Source organism: Vidua macroura, chromosome 16 (assembly GCF_024509145.1).
Source record: "Vidua macroura isolate BioBank_ID:100142 chromosome 16, ASM2450914v1, whole genome shotgun sequence".
In the NCBI taxonomy this organism is placed as follows: domain Eukaryota; kingdom Metazoa; phylum Chordata; class Aves; order Passeriformes; family Viduidae; genus Vidua; species Vidua macroura.
In genome coordinates, this window is record NC_071586.1 from 1,765,539 (window position 1) to 1,785,516 (window position 19,978).

Genomic DNA, 19,978 nt, shown 5'->3' on the forward strand with positions numbered 1-19,978 from the left:
GATAATGGGATCTCAGTGTTTCTGAGAAATGCTCCTTAATCAGCACTTCCCTTTGATGGCTATTCTTTAATTCGAGGTTCAGGTTTGAGGAGCTGCCAGGTAACCCCTTTGAACTTCTGCTGAGGTTCACATGTGGGTTTCCACCTAAAGCCACAGAGCAACTGACCCGCGGCCAAATGCTGACCTGGCACCAAGCAGTGATGCTGCGCCAAAGGAACTGCTGGAATAATGCCTCATCCTGCCTGGGAAACTGCTGGGATAACACCTGCATCCCACCTGGGAAACTGCTGGGATAACACCTGCATCCCACCTGGGAAACTGCTGGGATAACTCCTGCATTCAGCTTGAGAAGCTCAAGGCACTTTTCTTTTCCCAAATAAACCCACTCTGAGCAGCTACACCTATGGCAAACACAGAGATTCTGTAAGCACCACTCATCAGAGAGGGATGATTAAGCTGCCAGAGGGCAGGTTCAGATGGGATACTGGGAAGGAATTGTTCCCTGGGAGGGTGGGCAGGCCCTGGCACAGGGTGCCCAGAGCAGCTGTGGCTGTCCCTGGATCCCTGGCAGTGCCCAAGGCCAGGGTGGATGGGGCTTGGAGCAGTCTGGGATGGTGGAAGGTGTCCCTGCCCAAGGCAGGTGTGGGATAAGATGGGCTTTGAGGCTCCTTCCAAGCCAAACCATTCCAGGATTTCTGGAGGACGATTGCTCGTCCTGAGTGCTTCAAGCCTCACAGAAGAGGATGAAGACAGCAGTTGATGGCATTAGGAAATCCACATTATTGTAGCTTCCTCCAGCACACCATAATTTGCTTTGTAGGTTCTGCTAGACCCTGCAAAGACCCTCTGGCCACAGACTGGGGGAAAGGAGAGGAGCTGGAACCCAGTGAAGGGGCCCACAAAGGGCTGCCACATCTGTCACTTCTTCCAGAGGTCAGTGATGGCCCCATCAGGCTGTTCCGGGCCTCCTCCTTTAACGAGCTAATCTAACCCAGCAGCTGAAATCCCAGCAACTCAACCAAATTCACCTCTGGAGATTAAAATATCATATTCACCAAGTAAAGTAATTTCTCTGAGCTTCTGTGAACTTCATGAACGTGGAAAGAGTCAGAAAGGCTGTCCCCCCATGGCAGAAAGTCCTGTTACCCCAGAGCTGGAAACAGCCAATAATTAATCCATAATTAATCTCAGGTCTCAGGAAACCTGAACTTGTTTCTCTGGTGACTCCTCAGGAGCTGTCCCAAATGGTCATTCAGGAGTCTTCCCAAGAGGTCTCCATCTCCTCTGAGGGAGCGTGGGCTGTACTCACAATAAAGGATTAGGGGAGAGACTGTGAAATCCTGATGCAGGATCACAGATTTTTATAAAGTCCATGGCAGAGCACCACTGGATACAGAGAGGTCAGAAGAAATGCTCTGCTGGATCCCTCTGGGCTGAATGTCATGAACCTGGGATTTTCTCACGTTCTGGTGGATGTGACCTTCTCTTTTCCCTTCTCTTCCATGCTTTGAAGTTCAGAGCGCTGTGGAAGGACACCTGACTCACTCAGTGCTCATTCCCTTCCCCATGGGCCAAACTTTCCAAACCCAGCTCATGCATCCAGTCCTCAGGAGTGCTGCAGGAAGCACCTTCCATCCCCCATTGAGGTGCCTTTCTGTGAGAAAAGTCTGCAGAGGGGCAGGGGAATGCTGGGAATTCTGCGTATTTATTTATTTATTTATTTATTTAGCATTTTAATTTATTTAGTCCAGAAAATTCTGAAAGGCCTCTCCCCCTCACCCTGCTGAGGGAAGGGGTTGTGGCCCTGGGCTCCTGCGCAGCTCCCAGCACTGGCTGCTCACCATTACCATGGAATTAGTTGGGATTTTGATGTTCTTTTAATGTCACAGCTGCAAAAGCAGCAGAAGATGCTCGACACAGGCAGGTACAAGACACAAGAACCAGTGAGACACCAGACTTCACACAGGAGGCACATCCTGACACAGGCTCTAGGGGCTGGGGGGATGTTTGGGGTATCCCAGCCCAGCCTGCTGTCCCTGGCACTCACCCAGCCCGTTTGCACACTCGTAGAAGTCGAAGCAGTGCACGGTTCGATCCATCCCGTACGGTCCCATGAGTGTCCTGGGGGAGACAAGAGGAGCAGCTTTCTGTCATGGGCCAAAAGGGACAGAGGCACAGGTGCCCAGCCAGCACACACACAGGCACATTGTCCCTTGCAGCCCAGCAGGCACTGCAGATACCCAGGCTGAGGGACAGCCCCACCACTGCACCCACACGGGCAAAACTCAGCCCCCAGCCAGCCCCCCCGATCTCTACAGAGATAAATGAGAGAATATGTGCAGGGCTGAGCATCATCCTCCCCACCCAGCAAATCTGATGGACCTGTCTGTGATTCATTACCCCAGATTATCAGGGCTGGACAGCTGTGCAGCACCCGGGAAATGAGATCAGAGCTCGGAGCCATGCTCTGGAATAAAGCAGTTTCACAAACACAGCCTGTAATGAACACAGCCGGGCACAATCCACTCTCAAGGGTTTTAATGCAGGCAGAGGGTCTGCAACAGGGGATGCAAGAGCTGCTCCAAGTCCTGCCTGGTCTGGTGGGAGCTTCTCACCACAAGCCAGAGCGGGTGGAAGAGCATCACACACCTGAGATTCCCCCAAGCCGAGTAACTCCCCAAAACACCTCACAGTCTCCCCCTAAACACCCTAGGCAAGGTCCCAAATGAATGACCCCAAAACCACCCTGGCCCAACCATAGACTCCAAACCCGGGACCACCAGCATTTCTCCTTGGGCTCCTCAGGATGGATGAGCTCTGATCTGAGAAACCCCGACCCAGATGTGCCAGGTGGTGAGGAGGCACCAAAGCACTCCCCAGAATTTAAAGTTGCAAGAGGGAAGGTGTTTCCCAATCGATATCAGGTCCCAGATCTGAACACAGATGAGGAGGAACAGCAGCGTGGGAAACAAGAGGCTGCTCCAAATCCAGCAGGATGCAGGATAAGAATAACCTGCAGGGATTTACCAGGAGTCCAAAATAAAACTCAAAATATTGAGCTGTCCAGCAAAGCCATTAACTTCCACCTCTAAGATTCAGACTGGAAGCATTTTCTCCATGTTAAAAAATGCCCCTCCTTGCAATCCTTGCACTGCACTGAAGATTTAACAAACAACTGGCCACATCTGGCTATTGAAAAATGGAGCTCTAAGGCATCCCAGGAAGGCAGAGCAGCCCTGGGCCCAGGCTGGTTCAATCCCCCACCCAGGATTTTCAGGGTATTTCGAGTAAATCACCGAGAAAATTCCCCAGGTGAGCCCGGGCGCTCAGGACGGGTGGGAAGGCACCATACGGCTGCAGCTTCAGCAGAGCAGATGCCTCCTTGATACGATCAGCTCTTATCACCATCCCCTGCGATGAGCTCTTATCATCATCCCCACTCCGAGGCACGGCCGCCCAGCAGCCCCGAGCCCTGCGAATGCCACCAATGCAGACAACCCAACCAGCGACGGTGTCCTGGGCTCTTCCAGCAACCCCTGCCTGCCAGCCCTGCTCCTGGAGAAGCCACAGGGAAGAATCTGGGCTGGAAGTGGAAGCCACAGGACCCCCGGGGCCCCCTCCCCATCCCCACCGCAGCTGGGGGAGGTTACCTGCTGATGATGATGGCTCCTTTGTAAAGGATAGAGACCGCGGGCATCTTGCCGGCGGTGGCAGCCCGGCCCTGCCCGGCACCGGCCACTCTGATTTGGCAGGAATCCGTTAAAGTGATGGGAGGAAAAAAAAAAAAGGGTAAAAAAAAAAAAAAAGGGGAGGTCGGAGGGCATCACGTGGTCTCCCCGTATGCATGTTAATTCCTGCCAACATTAACACAGATCAGCTCAAAACATCTCCAACTTTGGATTAAAGCTTACGCAAGCCGGAGCCAGCGCGGCCCCTCCGAGCGCCTTCCCAAAGCTCAACCAGCCCTGAGCAGGGCTGGCCCCTCATCCTCAGCACAAGGGGAATTACTTGGGATGCGCTGTTGGGAATGGCCCCTCCAAGGATGGAGGGCAGCGTTCGGTGTGGAACATGTGCAGTCACCGTCCCTAAAGGGTTAAAATCCATAGCAAAGCTTTGGAAGCAGTAACAGACTGTGGCACTTAGGGGGTTTAGGGTTGATGTTGATTTCTTTTTTTTTTTCTTTTAGCATTTTTTCCAGCCCACGGTATTTCCTTCTTAATGCAGAACAAGTTCAGCTGTCCCCTGTCCACTGGGAGGTCAGAAGCCTGACTTGCCTTTGAACAGCCCCTTCCACAGAATTCCCAGAATGACCAGGTTGGAAGAGACCTCAATGATCATCGAGTCCAACCCGTTTCCTGACACCTCAACTAAACCCTGGCACCCAGTGCCACATTCAGTCTTGTTATAAACACATCCACGGATGGTGACTCCACCAACTCCCCAGGAAGAACATTCCAGAACTTTATTACCCTTTCTGTAAAAAACTTTTTCCTAATATCCAACTTATATTTCCCTTGACGCAGCTTGAGACTGTGTCCTCCATCCCTATCTTGGTGCCATCATCCAGCTGGAGAAGAAGCAGCACCCCTGTCTTGTGGGATGGGGGGATGGAGGGATGAAATAAGATTATCCAAGGTTTGCCAGGGAATGGGAATGGACCAGAACAGCCCACCTCAGGGCTGGGCTGGAGCTGGGCTGCCATCCTGGCGGGAAAGATCTGGTGACCTTTCCTGAGAAGGGAAACATACTCCCCTGGACCGGCCGGAGGACACGGGTCCTGCATCCCAACCAGCTCTGGAGGACATCTGAGGTCACAGGGAAGCTCCTGGCCCTGACCCCACCAATGGTGTCCTCCTTGTGCTGTTCCCACAGCATCTCAGCAGGCTCCTGGCCAGGCCCCATTAGTGGCCCTGCCCTCGTTAGTGGAGCTCTGACTGCAGCCGCTGTGGACGTGCCTGCCTGGCACTGCCACTCCTTGCCAAACCATTCCTTGAGTCCAAGCTGCTGGATATTGCTGTTCCCGTGTTTGAACAACTGATTTTATCAGCTGGAGCTTCCCTGATGGCCTCGTGTGAAAAGTGCTTCAAAACAATGACAAATTGGAAAAGTTCTCCTGCATTTTGTCTTCTTTTTTAAAATTGTTTTCATTTGAGGACATTCAGATGACATTTAAAATCTGAGTAGATTTGACTTTTGGGTGGCCAAGACGTTCCTAAAAATTAAATTATCTAGCTAAAGAAATAAAATTTGGATAAGTAATGCCAACTAGACAAACGTAGATGCATCTGGGGATAGATACATTGTGAACACAGCAAGATGTGTTCACACCCTTGCCAAGGCTTTGGCTGAAGCAGACTAAGCACGAGGGGTGGTACCTGGGCCCATCTCCAAATCTGCCTGATGCTGCAGCCTTCAAGAGCCTCACAAACCTGTCCATCCCTCAGCAACCCAACAGCAGGGAGATGCTCTTTCTCCTGCCATCCCACAGAAAAGGACCAGGGTGTGGAGAGCCAAAAATTAAGGCAGGAGATTCCAACACCTGATGACCACCAGCTCTGGGTCTTGGTGACTCGTTCAAGGCTGGCCAGGAGGTTTTGTGGCAGAACATGGCACAGAAATTCAACTCTGGGCTGTGGGAGCCTCCCTCTGTGCCTGTTCTGCAGTGGGAGCTGTTCCACACCAGGGCACAGCTCCCAAGGGGCAGGAGAGTCCTGGCACCATGCCCAGCTTAGGGTGACCTTTTTGGGCACCCCTCACCCAGCAGCCTCCTGCCACTCACACTCAGGATCACACTCCAAGTCCTCTCATGCATCAATAACCTTCCTGGTCAGAGGAAGAGACGTTTCCATCCCAGCACCAAAATGCCACGTACAACCATCCAAGATCCTGTGGGACTCTGCTAATGCATTGTCCCACAGTGACTGCCTTGATCCATGGGCCAGTCTTGGCTGGAATAAATCAGGGATGCTGAAGGGAAGGGATTGCACAAGCACCGGAGGCACTGGCAGTGGGATAAAGTTGAAACACTGGCACAGGGTGCCCAGAGAAGCCGTGGCTGCCCCATCCCTGGAAATCTCCAAGGCCAGGTTGGATGGGGTCCATTCCCACGACAGGGAGTGGAATGAGATGATCTTTAAGGTCCCTTCCAACTGAAGCCGTTCTGTGGCTCTGTGATAAAGTCACTTCTTTGACCAGTTTCAGAGGGGCTGCAGAAAAGTTCACTAGAGTCAACCCAAAACTTGCAGGAAAATTGGGAAATTTTCCTGCCTGGCACTTCAGTAATTTACCCACCCAGATTTCTGCGTCTCAGGGAAGAATTTCTGCACTTAGGGTTAGACAGATGTGTTTGGGGCTCCACATCTCTGACATGAAGTCCTTCAGCTGCCCAAGGCTGGGATTCCTGGTCCTTCCCACTGGGTGGGATGTTGCAATAAACCACACGCTTGTCCACAAGCTGGTAAAATAAATGAAAACCAAATCCAAGAGGCCCTGAGGGAAAAGGAGCAGCGCTCAGCTTCCAACTTTCTCTCCAAACACTCAGATCCTTAATTCCATCCTCCAAAACACACACCAACTCTGGCAAAAGACAGACACTGCTGCTGCTCCTGTTCATTAACACGTCTCTAATCAGAGGAAGTTTTGACAGAAACAATTCAGAGGATTTTCAGTGGTTTAAAACTTGGAATCATATTCAGGAAGGATTTATAGAGGAAGGCCTCTATGATCTACCCAAGGGTCCCAGGCTTAATTTGTATAACAGTGTTGAAGGCAAACATCCCACTGGCAAAGGGCCTGTGCTATTGCTCAAGATTCTTAAGGAGCTGGGACCCAGCTGAGCCACTTTGAGTTAGCCCAGGATTCTTATCCCAGAGAACTGCTGGTGAGACTCGAGATTTTTAAATAAATAAGAGAATAGAAGGAGTATGAATTAAGAACTGAGTCACCCCATGGGGCTGGACAGCAGATAAACACCTTTCACTTGTTTGTCCACTTTTTCATTGACTGCTAGAAAAATGGGTTTAAAACTCACTGAAAAGTTGATTTTTTTTTTCCAAATGGAAAAATTATTTTTGCTAGAAAAAATGTTTTTAATAGAAGTTGAGTGAAACTGTATAAGTCAGCTTTACTTAACACTACCATTTATAAGCAGGGATGGGTGAAACTGTAAATAGAATCAAAATGAGTCTTGGAGCATGAGCATAGGGTTAAAAATGCTGGGTCAGCACAAGTCAGGTGCATTTCCAGTATATTTTTCTGTGAGAGCATGAAGAGGAAAGTGTGGGAGAGTGAAACTGGGAGCGCTGGGGAGAGGCACAGAAACTGCTGCCAAGTGGAGAAGGTGGTGGTGATGGTTTGGGTTTCAGAAAGAAAAGAGGGTAAGAGAATGGCTGAAACAAGTACAACCAAAGGTAAAGTTATGATAAAAAAAGAACTCAGCTCTGCCCTTGTCCTTCCTACCCAGACAAGGAGCAAACAGAGCTGGGAACAGCTGGACCACGAGGGGAGTGATGGGTTTCATGTCTTTGGGAGTGTTGGCATAGCACGGTCAACACGTCCAGCAGCAAATGAAAATCCCACAGGAAGGCATCACCCAAGGTTCCTCTCTCATGAAACACACTTCCATTTGAAACTGAGGGCTCAGGGAGTTCCCCCAGCCACACAGCTCTTCACAGCCTGGCTCCTCAGGTGGGGTGTCCTGGGCAGCCCAAAATGTTATTGTATTCCATATCTAGCTGTGCCCAAAAACTGTTGTCTTGAACCAAGACATGGGGTCATCTCCAGGCCATGTTAAGGCTGTAAAAGAAATGGAACCATCATCTCCTCAGTTATTCCAGCCCCAATGTCGAGGCTAAGCCCAGGAACCAGGAGTGGGGAGCAGCTGAGCCCAGGCATGGCCAGACCCCATGGGGATACCCAGCCTGGCCAGATCCCACAGCAGCATCCCTGGGTGATCCCACAGACCCAGCCAGGACCACACCATCCCAAAAAGGGGACAGACCCAGGAAGGATCCTGAGCTTGGCCAGGCAGTGGCAAAAGGATGGGGAAGGGGAAGGGGAAGGGGAAGGGGAAGGGGAAGGGGAAGGGGAAGGGGAGGCTGTGCTGACAGCAGCACCCTCAAGCCTGCAGGGAGCCTCTGTGCCTGGCTGAGCAGAGGAACAGAGTCCAAGTAGGTTTGCGTGGGTGGGGATTAGAGGTGGGAAGACATCCTGCAGTGGAAGTGAGATCTGTCTGAGGCCTTTTGGCTCCGGAAAGCAGCATTAAGGAGGTGGGAGGAGGGAGGGCTCACCCAGCAGGGCACTGGGTCACGGTCTCTGCCATCCTCCCACCACTCTGGGAGCAGCAGCAGGAGCATGGGCTGCCCAGGCAGCACAGGAACTTTGGATCATTATTGAGTGAGTCCACTTCATGACACAAGAAAATTAGTGTAGGCTGCAGAGGCTTTTACATCTGATTAGAAATTGGAAAATCGCAACTGTGCTGCTTGCAGGATCAGCTACAAAGCATTGGGGATAAATCAAAAAACCAATCAGCTGGGAAGGAGCTGCCCACGGTGCAGCCCACGGTGTTCTCATAATAACACCCATGGAGTCACTTCAGATGTGCTCAGGAGATCAGAGATGCTCACAGACAAGTCTGAACAGAAGAGGGAACAAACAGTCATGGAATACCAGGTGGGAAGGGACCTTGAGGAGCACTTGGTGCAACCTTTCTTGTCAAAAGTACGGTCTAGGCAAGACTGGCAAGCCCAGCACCCTGCCCAGCTGAACCTTGAAAGTATCCAACAGTGGGGGATGCACCACCTCCCTGGGGAAGTGATTCCAGAGGCTGATTGTTCCCATTGTGAGAAGTTTTCCTCTCTTGTCCAGCTGGAACCACCCCAGGAGTAACTTGCACCCAAAGGAACCACAGTGCCAAAATTACTGATGAAGGAAGCAGGCAGGTCCTACAGGGAGCACTCAGGGATGGGCAATCCCACCCCAGCCCTGGGCTCAGCATCTCCCTGGGCACCCACCTGCAGGGCAGAGGGTGGCAGCAGCTGCAGCCAGCCCTGGAGGGGTGACGCTGCTCCTCCAAGCCTGTGGTCCTCATCCCCATGGGCAGGGCTGCCAACCATCCCACATCCCTGTCCCCACACCCCTGGGCACTTTCCTCCTTCCAAGGACCATGTGGACCCCAGTGCTCCTTCAGTCCCCTCCTCTGACCCCTCCAGAGGTCACCGGGTGGCTCCTGGGGAGCGTTTCACCCTCCTCACTCCTTCTGCTGGTGTCACCCCTCACTCCCACCTGAGCCAGGCCTGACCATGGAGAGGTGAGGAGTATTTGATGGCTGGGTGGTTTTCCAGTGCTTGTTCCCTCCTTCTACTGGTGGAGAGTGTCTCCACCTGAGGCTGAGGCACATTCTCACTCCTCAGAGAGGAAGGCCCAGGACATCTGCACCAGCAGGCCACCAAGACCTCAGGCAGACAGAGATACCACCTCACTGCTGGCCAGGCTTTCCTGTTCTTCAACCCCTTTTATCAGCTTCCTCTGAACTTCCTCCCTATTTCCAACATCCTTCTCAGCCAGTGGATTTCTCCAACATGAGGGGTCAATCCAAATGAACCTTTGCTGTCTGAAAGTCAGATCTCTGCTGCCCATCCCCTTCACTCCCAGGTAGAGAGGGGCTTGCAGAAGGCAGCTGATGCCACCTGACAATTTTGCATCAAGTCAAGAGTGGTGGAGCATCTTCTTCTTGCCCAGGGAGAAGATGGTGAGTCCATGGGCACCTGCCTCGCAGAGCTGCTCTTGGAGACTGCTGGGGCTTGGTTAAACCACAACTAGAAGTTACAGTTCTCTTCCAATGGGCATCAACACACAGCTCTTCCTGTGCTGTTCCAAAAGATTTTGGTTGGGGAAAAGGCAAAAAGAACCTCTTCAATTAGCCTGTCTTGCAGTAATTAGGAGAGATTGTTTAAGGTAGAAGGGAGGTCAGGCTTGGTCTGCCCAGTAGTTTTTAGGAAAGTCATTTATGCCAGAGCTGAACGTCCCCCAACATCTGCTCCAGCCCAACCCTTGGATGTACCCCCTGAGATGGGGATTAACACAAACACAGTCACATGGGAAAGCTCCAACAGGCACCTTCATTTTCACTGCAGCAGCTCCAAGGTGTGCTAACATCTCTCCCACGAGGAAGCCTTTCTCCTTCTCCTCCTCCTCCCCCCCTTCCCATCAGCTGGGTGATCCGCTGCTCTGCTTGGGGACTGGTCCCGTGGCCCCTGTTTGGGTGTCAACTGCTGTGAAGGGTTAACAGGATTATAAATCATCCTGCCTGCCTAAATCCCCTGGGCTGTGGGATTGGACTGGTTATAAACTTATTAACAGGGGCTGGTGGGGGCTGCAGGACCTGCTCTGCCAGCCTGGCCACCCTCTGTCCACCTGTACTAAAGGGAGAAATCCTGAGAACCACAGCAGGAAATTCACCCAAGTGAATCCCTAAAAACAGAGATGGAAAGAGAGAGGTGAGGGAAATGGCTGGGTGTGGAAAGATGGGAAAATCACATATTTTTGGGAAAGATTTCAGAACATGTTGCTGAACTGGAAGTGCAGCTCTTGGGAAAAGCTTTGATCCGTCCTTGAGCTGTAAACACCCCCCTGCTCCAATCCGGACCCCGGCACAAGCCATAAACGGACAGCAATAATAATTCCAAGGGGACTGGTGGAAGTGCAGGCCAGTCTCGCAACGGGCCACGCCTGGCGAGGAGACGGCAGCGGATCCAAACCCCCCAGCGCCCAGAGCGTGGTCCGGCCGCGAGACCTGCCCGGCACCGCCGGCGCCTTCAGGGCTGTTTGATTTCCTTCCGGCTCGGGCAGAGCTCCTGCACAGAAGCCACCACTGCAAAACTTGCTTAGAGCTTCCAGCAGGCACTCTCCAGGAGAGCCCCGCGGGGTCACACCGGCATCGCCATCGGGAGAGGCCGGGGATGGGGGATGAGCCGCTGCTCCGGCCGCGGCAGGCACCACCCCCCGCCCTGGTGTTGCCGGGTGAGGTTCTGCTGACGGCTCGCGTTTATTTATCAAATTCCTATTTCAAACTCCAAAATTAATCTTTTAATCAGCGGCAGAGCGGGGTCACGCTTATCGGAGAGCCGGGGAGGTGTTATCTCCCCGCCATCTGCTCGCCATCCTCCGCCGCGTCCCGACGGAGCCGGCAGACAGCCGGACACCAGCCAGCACATCTGGCAGCCGCCACATGTGGGGGACGGTCCCCCGGACCACCCCTCTCCTCCCAAACCAAACACAGACCAGTGGACAAAGCTGAGGGAGGGTTCGACCCAAAATTCTAGCCTATGAGCAGATTTGTGAGGTAGAAAATGGAGTTTGAGCATTTCTGCCTCGCAGGGGCAGGGCACCAGGGCTTAGCAGCCCCGTGGAGCCAGGGATGGCCAGGGGCCCCCAGTGAGGTGACGGGGCTGCTCCCATACACACCCCACGGCCCCACAGCATCAGCACCCATCCGACAGCGCTGCCCCAAACGCGGCCACGCGGTCACGCCTATCCTGCACCACCTCCTTCCCACCGGCAACTGATTCTGCCCTTTCCGCACCCAAAAACAGCAGGGCAGCATCAGCCCAGCATCTCCAGGCACCGTCTCGGTCGCAGCGACCCCGGGGTGCTGCCCCCGCCATCCTGCCGGCACCCCAAGGGGCAGCGCCCCGCAGCCCCCCCAGCCCTCGCTCCAATGACCTACTTCAGCCGCAGATGGATCATGGCCCAGCAGGGCAGGGATCACGGCCCCTGCTGCCTTCGGCGTGCCCCGGCCTCTTGGTCTCGGCTGGGGAGAAGCCCAGGTCTGGCCAGCCCAGGAAAGCCTCCGCCAAACCTCAGGGTGGTCCGAGACCCCGCAGGGGCCCACGCCGGCGCTGGCTCCGGCCCACTGACCCCCAGTTAATCGGCTAAAGCCGCCCGCTCTGAACCCTGGCCCCGGGCAGAGCCGCTCTCTCTGCCCTACATAGACATCTGCAGCCGCCCCGCGCCCGCCGTCACCTCCCGTCCCCTCCGCCGCCCTCCCCGCAGCCAGCCGGGGCCCTGCTCGCATCCAGCCCGCTCCCCGGGCACCGGCAAGGGGGGACGGGGCCCTTTTGGGCAGCTTTTGTCAAAGGGGAGAGCCCGCACCACAACTGCAGCAGCACCCACAACTGCTGGCAGAGGCTGGAGGTGCTTCCCCGGTCGCTGCCTGGAAAATAATTTCCATTTCGCACCCCTGGCTGATCCCGGCCTCACCTGAGCGCTGCCCTGCAGGTGCTGTGGGACCCCCAGCAGACCCTGCCCCCCGCATGAAGCGAAAATGAACCGAATCAAACAAACACCGCCAAAAGCCGGGGGTCACCGAGCCCAGCATCCTCCCTAACGCCATCCCTGCAGAACGGATCCAAGGCTCCGAGGGATGCCCGTTCCCGGTCCCGGTCCTGGTCCCGGTCCCTGTCCCGGTGCGGCGGCATCCCGCCCCGCTCACCAGTAAATGAGGGAGAGCCCATCGAAGCGCTCCAGGGGCCGGCCAGGGGGCTGCAGGTGGGACATCACCGGGCCCGCCGGGCCTCAGGGCAGCCGCGGCCGGCTCCTGCTGCCCGGGGCCATGGGCTCCGAGTGCCAGCGGCTGCGGGGCTGCCCGCCACGGCTCCTTGGCACGGCTCCCCGCCGCAGCGGCTACACCTAATCCCGGGCGGGCGAGCATGTGATCGCCCCTCTGCCGCCCCCCAGCTAAACCCTGCGGGGCCGCGGGGACCGCGGGGCCGAGCGGCCGGGCCGGGAATCGCGGTGCGGCTGATTCCAACCAGCGGGGCTGAGCCACACCTGGGCTGGGAGCCACGGCGACCACGGGACCCCCACGAGGGCAGAAAAGTGTCCCATCACCCGTGTGCCACCGTCCCATTCTCCCTGTCCACGGCGGCCCTGATTCCATAAACCAAGCATTTATTGTGGCACAAGGACCCCTTCAGCCCCCTACCAGCGAGCCCCTCCTTCACCCTGCACTTGCAGTGGCTGCTAGTGATGGTTATAATCATTAATGATGGTTATAATCATTAATGATGGTTATAATTCATGGTTAACCTGCCACCACAAACTATTTAAAGACAATTGTAGGCGTCTCCGACCTGCACTAAGCCTGGGCTGTGGCAGTACTCAGGGCTCCCCTCCTCCCTGTCCACTGCATGATAATATTTTATATATATATTTTATATATATAAAATATTATATATATAAGTATATTATTTAATATAGGGCACAAGTCTTGCATTTGGGTATTTTTCCCCCCTGTTTAAGGTTTTCTGATCTTATCCCAGCAACCAGATTACCGTTTAGACTACAAGGAAAGCCCTGGAAGTGAGTGCTGGTGGGCAGATGGAAACTGTTTGAAGTGGGATATTATCCTGGAATGTGAATTATCCCAGAGCAATGAAGCCACAGCCAGCCCAGTCATGTTTGTCCATATCTAGCTGTAGGTGGGACAGAAGGACAGCAGGATGGACAGACAGGCCCTGATTCGGGGCGATGGAAGTCCCAAATGAGCATCAAGCCACTGCATTTTGTGTATTTAATTTCTCCCTCTCCCCATCAGTTATGATCCCAGGGCAGCAGCTGGGAGTGGCCGGGACATGGGGATTAGGTGAGACCTGGGGATTATGAAATGCATCTGTCTGTGTCCCGCGTGGCCTGGGAAAGCCACCAGCCTCCCCAGGGCCAGGTCCTGTGCTCATCACTCCCCCCAGCTCCAGGTAATGCTGGGACAGGAAATCATGAAATATCCTGAGTGGGAAGGGTCCCTTGGGATCATCCAGGCCAGCTCCTGGCCCTGCACAGACCCCCCAACAGTCCCACCCTGGGCATCCCTGAGATCATTGTCCAAGCACTCCTGGAGCTCTGGCAGCCTCAGGGCTGTGCCCATTCCCTGGGGAGCCTGGGCAGTGCCAGCACCCTCTGGGGGAAGAACCTTTTCCAACCTAAACCTAAAATCCAACCTAAACCTGCCTTGGCACAGCTCCATGTCATTGCTTCAGGACGGGACACATGAGGACGAGCTGAGGAGAGCACTGAGCAGCAGAGGCGATGGTGACCTGTCTGTGCAGCCACTGCTCCCCAGCCCCGAGCTGGGGCATCCCGCGGCTGCTGGGCCTGCCAGGGCTGGGAGCTCAGAATGTGACATGAATGGGGACACCTGGATCCCTGGGGCGAGCGCAGCCGCCCCAGCCCCTGTCACCCACGCTGTGACGAAGAGCAGGGAGGGCCCGGCCGGGCGGGCGCGGGGCCCCGCGGCTCCGGCAGCCGCCCCGGAGGCCGGGCCGTGCCCGGGGCGCTGCCCGAAGTCGCTGCTGCCGGGACAAGGCAGGGAATTAAGGCCGATCCCGCTCGGCATCCTTTGCGAGTGACTGTGCAGGATGTGCCGGTGCCAAAATCCTTTTCACCTGTCGCCTCCCAGCCCGGTGACAAGTCCCCTGTCCTCCGCCCAGGACAGCCGCCTCCAGCTTGCCACGACCCCACTCTGGCGTGCAGCTCTGCTTTAGGGGCCAGCCCTACAAGGGACCCAGCCCAGGACCCCCATCCATGGGGGCACCCCATGGTGCGTTTGGGGTGCGTTTGGGGTGCACGCCCTCCCCAGCCCAGCGATTCCGAGGGGTGCTGGTGTGGGGAGAGCCGCCCGCTCCCGAGGCTGTCGCAACGCGGGCCCGGGCGGTGCTGGGCGTGAGTCCCGGGACTGGTTTGTGCCGCCGGGAGAGGACGGGCACTGGGTTTGCCGAAACCGCGGGGAGCGGGCGGGCGCGGGGTGCCGGCTGCCGCGGCCGGCTCGGGGCAGGGCCGGCCTCTCCCAGTCTCACCAGTCGGGATTGTCCGAGGCGGCGTCACCCCGCTTTGGGGCAGGACAGAACCCAGCGGCCGCGGGGATGGCAGGGTGGCCCGGGATGTCCAGCTGTGCCCAGGCACCCGGGGTCCAGCTGTGCCCAGGCAGCCGGGGCGTTGAGACATCATCTCCACCGCCCTCCCTGCGGCTGCCGGGAGCCTGCCGGGACGCCCCATGGATGTGTCCCCCTCTCGCCCACAGCCCTGGGGGTCACGGCATCCCCCGAGGCAGGCTCTGGGGTGAATCACCGCGACGTGCTGCGGGGCCAGGCGCTGCCTTGTCCTTTCCCCCCGCGCGTTTCCGCGCTGGCGGAAGCGGGGCATTATCTCCCTCGCCCATCGCAGGCAGCTGCCCCTGGGTGCGCTCCAGCTGCATATTTATAGAGATGCAAACACTACACCCCGGAAATTCCCAGTCTTTACATCACAGGCCAAAGCCTGCAGTGAAGCCCTGACCTTTTTCTTCCTCTCGATGTTTCTGGGGGACTGTAACAGAGTGGTCCCAGCCAGGATCGGTGCTCCTGCATGGGTGCTCAGGGCTGCAGCACCGTGCCACTGAGGGGCACAGGGGACACAGAGGAGCTGCGGATGCCCCTGGAAATGTTCAGGGCCAGGTTGGACTGGGCTTGGAGCAACCTGGTCTAGTGGAAGATGTCCCTGCCTCGGCAGTGGGGGACTAGATGAACTTTAAGTCCTTTCCAACCCAAACCACTCGATGATGATGATGATGATGATGATGATGATGATGATGATGATGATGATGATGACGATGACACCTGTGTGTGCCCACTGGAGGTTTGGGACCCCATCCTTTCATGAGACAGGAGAATAAGGACCAAGAGAAGCTGCTGCTGTCTTGGATGCACATTCTGACCTCACCATCCAGCCCATTCAGGATGGGACACGTGAGGACCAGTACCTTGTTCAGTGCCATTCCAAAAGTCATGGCTGGGGACACAGGACAGGGACCTGCCAGGGTGGCTGTGTCCCGCCCTGGCCGCCCCCCTATCCCCCTTCCCCCCAGTTTGGTGCAGATGTCCCCATGCCTCCCCAGTGCCTGCTGTGCGCACCTGCACCCAAAGCCACCCCAGCACCGGTGACAACGCAGCCCTCCTGCTCTGAACTGCGCCAGGAGGATGAGGAAGAGCCAAACTTAATTTATTCCGTGCTGCATTTTCATGCCAAATGAGTCAGAGCACCGGCCTCTCTCAGCCTTTGTTTTGCTTGGCTGCCTGCACTCGCTTTCGCTTGGTGTTTGTTCAATATTAAGTCCCTTGATGGCACTTGGGCTCAAACCAGCAAGTGCAGCAGAAAAAGGCACTTCCCTGCTGGGACAGGAGCTTTCCCATCCTTCTGCATCGGCAGCGATGCACTTGTTTTATTTATTTCTTTCTTACAGTTTAAGAAACCCTGAGCTTGGTCCTTTGAGTCACCACATCCCACCAGAGCCATCCAAAGCCATCGAGGCTGGCAGGGGCTGCGGAATGGGGCCAGAGGAGCTGTGCTGGCTGCTGATTTCAGAGCAAAACCAGGCCCAAACAGAGCTGGGGGAGGTTTCGCCCGGCACAGGACCAGTTAGGAACGAGCACGGCCGCATTCCTGCGCACATGGGAGCCGCCAGGAGGAAGCGGCAGCACGGAGGTGTTTCAGTGCCCTGCTTTCCTTCCGTGCGAGCAGGTACTCCCTTCCCACCCCAAACCCCTGCCGTGGGGGCCGGCAGATCAGCCGGGCCCTCCAGGGGCTGTCAAAAACACCCCACCCAAAAAATAAATGAGATTTTGGCTCATCTACTGCTGTTTGTGTTCCATCGAGCTTTTGGAAGAGATTTCCAAGTTGTTTTGCCTCAACCCCCCTCCATCAGAAGTCAAATCTGAAAATTCCTCATTGAGGAACATTGCTGAACAGCTGCCAGGGCTGATCATCTCCATGCCTGGCTCCTCTGCTCCGATGGGTCCCCAAAACCCCTCAGCAGTGCCACAGTGCCTTTTGGGGCCCATGGGGAAGGGGATGCCACCACCCCACTGCTGGCTTGACCCACCCAGCCCTGGTGCCACCCGAACGACACAGTGGGCTGTGTGGGGTGGGACGGTGGGGCACAATGGGGTGGCCAAGCCCATGGCTCAGGTGTCAGCAGGGAGTGAGACCCCCGAGCTGGTGCCCATCCTGCCCCCTGGGCAGCGGGGTCGGCCTCGGCCGGGTGCTGGGGCTGGCGCAGGGTGGAGCAGGGTGTGGGATGCCAGAGAAGGGCTTGCCAGGAAAATGTCATCTCGTTGCATAAAACGTGCTCCTCTCACGCTCCCCTCCCGCAGCAGCAGCGGCTCAAGAGCTTCTTACCCAGGTTAAGTCAATATTGCCACATTGCTGCCTCTGTCGAGGTGCTTGGCCCCATGGAAGGAGCTCCGTGGGTGTTTTTAGGGCTGGAAAGGAGCCAAGGGAACACATCTGGGTGGGTGCAGCACCCTGGGGCTCAGCATCCTCCCATGAGCCCCCGCAGTGGGGCCCACACCTGGGGCAGCTCACAGGGCACGGTGGGCTCCAGGCTGCCAGGACAGCCCCACTTCCCCGGGCTCGAGAGGCTCCAAGGAGCCGGTGGCACCGGGGCTGACACCTGGATACCGGCACGGGGTGTGCCCGGGCTGGCAGGAGCAGCAGATGGGAGGGCACGGAGCGCAGCAGGGAGCAGCTGCAGTGGTAAAGCCACCAAAAGGCTCATTTGCAAAATACACGCTGCAAAACCAACCCTGGCAGAGCTCAGCTGAGGAGGGAACCTCACACGGGCTGTGCGGTGCTCTGGGCAGGCACCAGAGCCTGAAGAAGAGCTGCCAGCACCCCCAAACCACAGGCCCCCAGGTCCCCAAAACCACCCTGTGTACAGAGGATTGTGCAGTGCCTCTGATCCCAAGCCAAGGTAAAGGCAGAATACCTGGGCAGTTTACATAAGACAGAGTTTTCCACTACACTGGAGTTTCTCTCCGCCTGGTGTTTCACTCAGCAGCTGCAATTTTGCTGCTCTCAAGGGCATTTGCACACAAAAATGAGCCACACCAGAGATGCGGGGAGATTAGGAGGATTAAGGCTGCAGACCTGGCACAGGAGGAGATGGAAAGCAAACCCCTCTGGTAGGCAGAGGCAGTTCATCCCTAAACCTCTGCTCACCTTCACACAGGGTTAAGAAGGGGGGCTCTGAGATGGTTCTGGAAGCTTTAAGAGGAGCAGCTGGTCCTTTGAGCACCCAGAACATGTTGCTGCTAGAGATGGGGGGGTCCCAAAGCACAAAAACCAGAAAGTGGTTCTAGTGCCGGGTAAAGACGTGCAGGATTTCACGCAGTGAAACAAAAGTAGTTGGGCTGGGTTTCTCCCTCCTCAGCTCGCCTTGCGTGGGGCTGGAGGGAGGATGGGATGCAGGTGCTGCCTGGGCAGGTTGCACGGGGATGCTCACAGCCTCCAAAGGAACCACAGCACCTGCAAAACCCTCCTCCCAAAAAAACAGGGAAACACTGGTGTGCTCCTCAGCATGGGCAGGAGCCTGGCACTGGTGGCCATGGCAGGGAGCGTGCCAGGCTCCAGGCACTGCCAGGGATCCCAAGGGATCAATGGGTTTTGGGGATCAGATGAACGGTTCCTGCCCAGGGGATCCTCACAATCTATTCAGAAGTAAGAATGGAAGCTGGGCACCATGAAGACCAAGTCATACCCTCAGTTATAGTTCAGATGGAGCTGGTGCCATGGCTGGTAGCAGGGAGAGCCCAGAGACGGCCCCAGCCAGGCCAAGGTGAGGCCCAGCCCCGGCTCCGGCTGTCGGGGGCTGCTGTGGCAGTGCTGCTGGGCTGCTCCACCACACCCAGCAGCCAGCAGGACCCTGCCATCCCCACCCCCAGCAGATCCACCTTCAGCACAACCCTGGGCTCCTGGGAGTGTTTTAAATCCATCCCCGCTAGCCAAAGGCTCGAAGGTGCTTGGCTGGATGAGGCCATGAGCACACCAAGTGCTGCTGTTCGTGGGGTGACAGCGCGGCCCCAAGTGGGCTCAGGGCTCTGTGGGGCATGGGCTGTGGGCTCCGGCCTCACAGCTCAGCTGGCTCCTGATCACCCAGAAGGGGACGGCACAGCCAGGCAGCACGGCCAGGCCACCGCAGTGCCAGAGCCCTCAGCAGGCTCAGCTCCTGCCCGGAAACAGCCTCTCACCCCTGAACGAGCCAGGAGGGCAAACCACGGCAAACTGGGATGGAGGAGACTCCCACAAACACACACAGAGAAACACAGACAGACACACGGACCGACACACGGACAGACACACGGACATGCACTTGCCTTGCTGTGTCGCTGCCGGGGCCCGCAGCCTCCCCGCGCCCCGGCAGGCGCAGCCGGACCCAGGCGGGAATGCCCGGCCGGCCGGAGCGCTCTGCGCTCTTTAAGGGCGCCCCGGAGCGCAGGAGATCCGGCACACGCAGGGATCGGGATCAATAGGTCACAGCGTGCACTGACTTGCTCCCAGAACGAAAATCAGCAGAGGATTTGGGGCTGGTGGGGAGGCTACAATCAGGGCTTTAATCCTACATGGGCACAAAATCCCGGGATAAAAAGGCCAGAGCTGGTCCTAATTGCTGACTGCTGTGTGCATGTGTGAGCAAAACCTCTTAGGCTGCGGGGGGCCTGGGGGAGGCATCTCCGTGCCTTATGGAGTCCTTGAGGTCGGAGCAGATCTGTAAGATCAAGTCCAACCACTCCCCCAGCACCATCTTATTTGCCACTAAGCCGTGTCCCCAAGTGCCACATCCACACGGTTTTTGAATCCCCTCAGGGATGGAGACCCACCACAGCCCCGGGCAGCTGTGCCCGTGCCTGACCACCCTTTCCGTGAAGGAATTTTCCCAATATCCAAACGAAACCTTCCTGACACTATTTGAGGCCATTGCCTCTTGTCCTATCCCCGTTCCCTGGGAGCAGAGCCCGATCCCCCTGGCTGTCCCCTCCTGGCAGGAGTTGTGCAGAGCCACAAGGTCCCCCCAAAGCCTCCTTTTCTCCACGCTGAGTCCCTTTCTCAGCTCCCTCAGCCACTCCTGGTGCTCCAGCCCCTTCCCAGCTCTGTTCCCTTCCCTGGACAC

At 56.4% G+C, this 19,978-nt stretch overlaps 1 protein-coding gene across 1 annotated transcript in view; it reads right to left on the reverse strand.

The window, feature by feature from the left end:
* The window catches only part of LOC128815541 (syntaxin-binding protein 4-like), a 45,123-nt gene extending 34,183 nt beyond the window's left edge, over positions 1-10,940 (reverse strand). The window contains exons 1-2 of the mRNA XM_053992345.1: positions 10,935-10,940; positions 2,048-2,147 (exon numbers count right to left, since the gene is read on the reverse strand). Of these exons, the coding sequence (XP_053848320.1) occupies positions 2,048-2,147; positions 10,935-10,940 (106 nt within the window). The remainder of the gene's footprint in view (positions 1-2,047; positions 2,148-10,934) is intronic.
* Between the last annotated feature and the right edge of the window lie 9,038 nt (positions 10,941-19,978).